The sequence below is a fragment of the Rana temporaria genome, chromosome 5, assembly GCF_905171775.1.
Source record: "Rana temporaria chromosome 5, aRanTem1.1, whole genome shotgun sequence".
Classification (NCBI taxonomy): domain Eukaryota; kingdom Metazoa; phylum Chordata; class Amphibia; order Anura; family Ranidae; genus Rana; species Rana temporaria.
This window is the reverse complement of record NC_053493.1, coordinates 33,826,617-33,833,891: the sequence shown is the minus strand read 5'-3', so window position 1 is coordinate 33,833,891 and position 7,275 is coordinate 33,826,617. Positions and strand designations below refer to the sequence as shown.

The 7,275-nt window shown below is 44.0% G+C and overlaps 1 protein-coding gene across 1 annotated transcript in view; it reads right to left on the bottom strand.

Moving 5' to 3' along the window:
* ANKIB1 (ankyrin repeat and IBR domain containing 1) overlaps positions 1 to 7,275 on the bottom strand; it is a 215,858-nt gene that overhangs the window by 157,186 nt on the left and 51,397 nt on the right. Inside the window, exon 2 of the mRNA XM_040352348.1 lies at positions 1,732 to 1,994. Within this exon, the coding sequence (XP_040208282.1) occupies positions 1,732 to 1,919 (188 nt within the window). The 5' untranslated portion in view covers positions 1,920 to 1,994. The remainder of the gene's footprint in view (positions 1 to 1,731; positions 1,995 to 7,275) is intronic.

Here is a 7,275-nt window from a genome sequence, read left to right as displayed (position 1 = left end):
AGAAAAAAACAATGTTTTTCCAACTTCATCGATAAAACGACGTTGCGCACACACACCATTGTTTTCTAAAAATGCTCTAGCAAAGCGCGGTGACGTACAACACGTACGACGGCACTATAAAGGGGAAGTTCCATGCGGATGACGCCACCCTTTGGGCTGTGTTAGTAAAAGACGATTCACGCTTTTCTGTCTGTTACAGCGTGATGAATGTGCTTACTCCATTATGAACGGTAGTTTTACCAGAACGAGCGCTCCCGTCTCATAACTTGCTTCTGAGCATGCGCGGGTTTTTAACGTTGTTTTAGCCCACACACGATCATTTTTTACAACCCGAAAAACGACATTGTTTAAAACGTCGTTAAAAAATGCAGCATGCTCGAAATTTATTTTTGACGTTTTTCAGAAGCCGAAAAATGATGTGAAGCCCACACACATGATCATTTTAACCCCTTAACGCCCGCCGCACGACTATTTACGTCCGCAGAATGGCACGGACAGGCAGAAGGACGTATATATACACATGTCCTTGCCTTCTAGCGGGAGGGGGGTTCGATCGAGACCCCCTCCGCTGCGTGCGGGTTCCCTCAGGGAGCGATCCGGGACGACGGCGCGGCTATTCGTTTATAGCCGCTCCGTCGCGATCGCTCCCCGGAGCTGTAGAACGGGGAGAGCCATATGTAAACACGGCTTCCCCGTGCTTCACTGTGGCGGTGTATCGATCGAGTGATCCCTTTTATAAGGGAGACACGATCGATGACGTCACTCCTACAGCCACACCCCCCTACAGTTGTAAACACACACTAAGTGAACACTAACCCCTACAGCGCCCCCTGTGGTTAACTCCCAAACTGAAACTGTCATTTTCACAATAAACAATGCAATTTAAATGCATTTTTTGCTGTGAAAATGACAATGGTCCCAAAAATGTGTCAAAATTGTCCGAAGTGTCCGCCATAATGTCGCAGTCACGAAAAAAAATCGCTGATCACCGCCAATAGTAGTAAAAAAAAAAAGAATTAATAAAAATGCAATAAAAAACTATCCCCTATTTTGTAAACGCTATAAATTTTGCGCAAACCAATCGATAAACGCTTATTGCGATTTTTTTTTTACCAAAAATAGGTAGAAAAATACGTATCGGCCTAAACTGAGGGAAAAAAAAATGTTTATATATGTTTTTGGGGGGATATTTATTATAGCAAAAAGTAAAAAATATTGAATTTTTTTCAAAATTGTCGCTCTATTTTTGTTTATAGCGCAAAAAATAGAAAAAACGCAGAGGTGATCAAATACCACCAAAAGAAAGCTCTATTTGTGGGGAAAAAAAGGACGCCAATTTTGTTTGGGAGCCACGTCGCACGACCGCGCAATTGTCAGTTAAAACGACGCAGTGCCAAATCGCAAAAAGTGTTCTGGTCTTTGACCAGCAATATGGTCCGGGGCTTAAGTGGTTAAAACGTCGTTAAAAGATGCAGCATGCTCGAAATTTTATTTTTGTCGTTTTTCAGAAGCTGAAAAATGATGTGAAGCCCACACACAATCATTTTAAATGACATTTTTTTAAAACAACGTTTTTTTCATGACGAAAAATGATCATGTGTACGTGGCATTAGATTCTGCCAGAAAAAAAAAAGTTTGCTTCAGGTACATATAAAAAAAAGGGAACCCATGCGATGTAAAGTAGACATGCAAATACGCAGACTATTGTACAAAGTCCAAGCAGCCACTGACCTGATCAGGCGCGACATGCCATAACGAGAGGCATAGTGCAGCGGAGTGTTGTGTTGGTACGGCTCCCCGTAGGATGTGTTGGGGTCGAGGGACTCTTTCAGCTGCGGACTGCTCTCGTAGATTTGGTAAGCTAGGTGCTCGTCCCCGTTGATCAAGGCTTTGCGGAACTTTGTAGTGGCGTTTCCCATGGTAGTCTAGAGACCGGCACTTGTCTACCCTACGTTCAGCTTCTTGCCAAGAGAATCCACAACATTCCATCCACCCTGCAAAACACAAAAAAAAAAAAAAATTTAAATATTGTACAACGCAGAAAAAGACCTCCTTGAGAAACGCTCCTTCGCTCAGCCTTACGGTTTTAGAACACAAAGCAAAAAAACTTCAATCAAACTTTAACCAACTTCTCAAGTGTAAAATTCTTCTCCCCACCAGGCCAACGGGGCAGACACAGCGTTTCACAAACCTATAATTTGGACGTATCCAGAGAAAGGAGGAAGGATCAAAGCCTTCCTGTCATCAAACTATACATAACCGCATGGAAACGTCTGAAACTTTGTAGATTTTTGATATGTGATTTGCCAGAAAGGGGGATTTAAGAAGGTGAAATCTCTTCCTCCCACCGTTCCAGTCCTACTGATGTTTAAAGGTCACGGATCCAGACAGCGCAGGTCATCGGCTGGAAGAACGAACGGTCTGAAAATAGTTTTCATGTCTGGAATTCTTGATTTTTTTTTTTTTTTTTAAATGCAGCAATACTTTTGCTCATCAAAGAAGAAATATTATCTCCAATAAATAAATAAAAATATATAATAGCCGAGCAGAGGACCGCTGCAAAGAACATTTTAGTCAGGTGTGTCTGCGTTTCAGATGGATGGTTTACTCTATGGGTAAAGTGCTTAAACATTATACAGAATTTCAGAACAGTACAAACACATTACTTTAACCACTTGCCCCCCGCTAACAGTACATTTACTGCCAACAGGCGGCACGCCAACGTACATGGAAAGTCACGATCCACTTCCTGGTAATTTACCGCTAGCAGGGGGCACGGCAGCGTACAGGTAGGTTGCAATCCACCTCCTGGTACGTTTACGCCTAGCGGGCGGCACAGCAATATACAGGTACATCACGATCCACCTCCTGGCACATTTACTGCTAATGGGTGGCACAGCAATGTACAGGAAGGTCACAATCCACTTCCTGGTACGTTTACGCCTAGCGGGCGGCACAGCAATATACAGGTACATCACGATCCACCTCCTGGTACATTTAGGCTTCATTTCCACTGGCGTTTTTACAGCCACTGTTAGGCTTTTTTACAGCTTAAAACGCCTGTCCATGTTTATTTTGTAAAAAAAAAAAAAAAAAAATTTTGTGAGCTGCAGCTTTAAAAATGCCGCGGCCGCGTTTTTGAGCGTTTTTGGGCGTTTAACGTCTGGTGTTTTTACAGCTCTACTCTGGAGCTTCAGAACGCCCTGGTCCTGCGTTTTTTTTACAGCTCAAAAACGCCTATGCCATTTGCAGCTCAAAAACGTCTATGTGGGCATGATGCCATAGAATAACATGGACAGGCGTTTTTAAGCTGTAAAAAATGCTCAGAAAAGTGGCTGTAAAAACGTCAATGGAAATGAAGCCTTACTGCTAATGGGTGGCACAGCAATGTACAGGAAGGTCACAATCCACTTCCTGGTACGTTTACTGCTAGCGGGGGACACAGCAACGTACAGGTAGGTCGCGATCCACCTCCTGGTACGTTTACTGCTAATGTACAGGTAGGTCGCAATCCCCTTCCTGGTACATTTATTGCTAGCGAGAGGCACAACAACGTACAGGTACATGCAATCCATTTCCCCGATATATTTACTGAGAATAGGCGGCACAGCAACATACAGGTAAATCAAGATCTACCTCCTGGTGCGTTTACTGCCATCAGGCGGCACAGCAATGTACAGATACGTTGCAATCGACTTCCTGGTACATTTACTGATAATGGGCGGCACAGCAATGTACAGGTATGTGGCGACCCACTTCCTGGTGCGTTTACTGCTAGTGGGAGCTATAATCTGTTTTGTACTGTCTCTGGTCTTATAGAAGCACCATCTTAGATGTATAGCATCTCCATTGTCTCCAGTAGCAGGACGGTAAAAAAAAGTCCTGCTAGCCGCATCTTTGGAGCAGTGAAGGAGCGGTGTGTATACCGCTCCTGCCCATTGAAATCAAAGGGACAGCGCAGCTATACTGCCCACAATGCGCTGCTTCAACAGCGCATTACGGGCAGTTTTAACCCTTTCCTCGGCCGCTAGCGGGGGGTTAAATGCGCCCCGCTAGCGACACATAATGCGCCCCTAGTCCACCCATAGCGTCGGCGGTAAAAATAGCGGAGACTCAGTGTGAAAGGGGTCTTACTGAACAGCTCGATGTAGAACTGCAACCAGCGGGAGGGAGAAGAGAGACACACAGGGAGCGCTTCATGCAATTGGGATAGATATATTTTTATATATATATATATATATATATATATATATATTATAGCAAAACATTAAATATATTGTGTTTTTTTCCAAAATGTTCGCTGTCCTAAAAAAAAAAAAAAAATTAGTTTGGGTACAGCGTCGCACGACCGCGCAATTGTCAGTTAAAGCGATGCAGTACCAAATTGTAAAAAGTGCTCTGGTCAGGAAGGGGGTAAAATCTTCCAAGGCTGAATAGGTTAAACATACACAGACAGTATATACAGAGGCTTTTCCGACACTGCACTGGGGTTATCTTCTGTAACCATTCTAGCACAAGGTCTGCTTTATTTCATGCATCCCATCAATTATATACACCGCCTTTTGTTCAGTCTGTCCTGCTCCTGACTTGGACCAGCTGACTTCTCAGCACATGATGCACCCCATTAGGCCATAAACAAGCTGTTGCGACACACTGTACTCACGTCCCGTCTACCCGACACACATAACACATGGGCACAGACGTCTGATCACAATGACCGCACCAACAGCTGAAACCTAGAAAAGAAAGACTCTTTTACAGGACCCAGACCCCAGTCTAGAGCCACCAGTAATTGTCAGCTGGTGGACGGTGTAAAGATACGGATTACCGCATTGTATTTACTTATTCTACAAAGTGCAGAATATACAGTTGCAATAAAAAGTATGTGAACCCTTTTGGAATGATATGGATTTCTGCACAAATTGGTCAAAAAAATGAGATAAGATCTTCATCTAAGTCACAACAATAGACAATCACAGTCTGCTTAACCACTTCCGGACCGCCTCCTGCACATATACGTCGGCAGAATGGCACGGCTGGGCACAAGCACGTATATATACGTCCTGTACTTGTACCCGGTCGCGGGCGCGCGCTACTGCGACCCGGTCCGAAGCTCCGGGACCGCGGGTCCCGCGGACCCGATCGCCGCTCGAGTGCGGCGATCGGTCCCCGGAGCTGAAGAACGGGGAGAGCCGTGTGTAAACAGGGCTTCCCCGTGCTTCACTGTGGCGGCGTATCGATCGCGTCATCCCCTTTATAGGGGAGACACGATCGATGACGTCACACCTACAGCCACACCCCCCTACAGTTGTAAACACTCACAAAGTGAACCCCAACTCCTACAGCGCCCCCTGTGGTTAACTCCCAAACTGCAACTGTCATTTTCACAATAAAGAATGCAATTTAAATGCATTTTTTGCTGTGAAAATGACAATGGTCCCAAAAATGTGTCAAAATTGTCCGAAGTGTCCGCCATAATGTCGCAGTCACGAAAAAAAATCGCTGATCGCCGCCATTAGTAGTAAAAAAATAAAAAATAAAAATGCAATAAAACTATCCCCTATTTTGTAAACGCTATAAATTTTGCGCAAACCAACCGATAAACGCTTATTGCGATTTTTTTTACCAAAAATAGGTAGAAGAATACGTATCGGCCTAAACTGAGGAAAAAAAAAATTATATATGTTTTTGGGTGATATTTATTATAGCAAAAAGTAAAAAATATTGCATTTTTTTCAAAAAATTGTCGCTCTATTTTTGTTTATAGCGCAAAAACTAAAAACCGCAGATGTGATCAAATACCACCAAAAGAAAGCACTATTTGTGGGGAAAAAAGGACGCCAATTTTGTTTGGGAGCCACGTCGCACGACCGCGCAATTGTCTGTTAAAGCGACGCAGTCCCGAATTGTAAAAACACCTTGGGTCTTTAGCCAGCATATTGGTCCGGGGCTTAAGTGGTTAAACTAATAATACACACCAAAAAAATTATGTTACCATGTTTTTATTGAACACACCGTGTAAACACACATAGTGCAGGTGGAAAAAGTATATGAACCCCTGGACTAATGGCATCTCCAAGAGCTAATTGGACACCTGTTGGCTGACACCTCGCTCCAATGAGATGGGAGGTGTTGGTTACAGCTGCTCTGCCCTATAAAAAACACACACCAGTTTTGGGTTTGCTTTTCACAAGAAGCATTGCCTGATGTGAATGATGCCTCACACAAAAGAGCTCTCAGAAGACCTACGATTAAGAATTGTTGACTAACATAATGCTGGAAAGGGTTATAAAAGTATCTCCAAAAGCCTTGCTGTTCATCAGTCCACGGTAAGACAAATCGTCTATAAATGGAGAAAGTTCAGCACTGCTGCTACTTTCCCTAGGAGTGGCCGTCCTGTAAAGATGACTGCAAGAGCACAGCGCAGACTGCTCAATGAGGTGAAGAAGAATCCTAGAGTGTCAGCTAAAGACTTACAAAAGTCTCTGGCATATGTTAACATCCCTGTTAGCGAATCTACGATACGTAAAACACTAAAAAAGAATGGATTTCACGGGCAGGATACCACAGAGGAAGCCACTGCTGTCCAAAAAAACATTGCTGTACGTTGACAGTTTGCACAAGAGCACCTGGATGTTCCACAGCAGTACTGGCAAAATATTTTGTGGACAGATGAAACCAAAGTTGAGTTGTTTGGAAGAAACACACAACACTATGTGTGGAGAAAAACAGGCACAGCACACCAACATCAAAACCTCATCCCAACTGTGAAGTATGGTGGTGGGGGCATCATGGTTTGGGGCTGCTTTGCTGCGTCAGGGCCTGGACGGACTGCCATCACCGAATGAAAAACAAATTCCCAAGTTTATCAAGACATTTTGCAGGAGAACTTAAGGCCATCTGTCCACCAGCTGAAGCGCAACAGAAGATGGGTGTTGCAACAGGACAACGACTCAAAGCATAGAAGTAAATCAACAGAATGGCTTAAACAGAAGAAAATACGCCTTCTGGAGAGGCCCAGTCAGTCCCGACCTCAACCCGATTGAGATGCTCTGGCATGACCTCAAGAAAGCGATTCACATCAGACATCCCAAGAATATTGCTGAACTGAAACGGTTCTGTAAAGAGGAATGGTCAAGAATTACTCCTGACCGTTGTGCACGTCTGATCTGCAACTACAGGAAACGTTTGGTTGAAGTTCTTGCTGCCAAAAGGAGGTTCAACTAAGGGTGCACATACTTTTAAATCCAAGGGTGCACATACTTTTTCCACCTG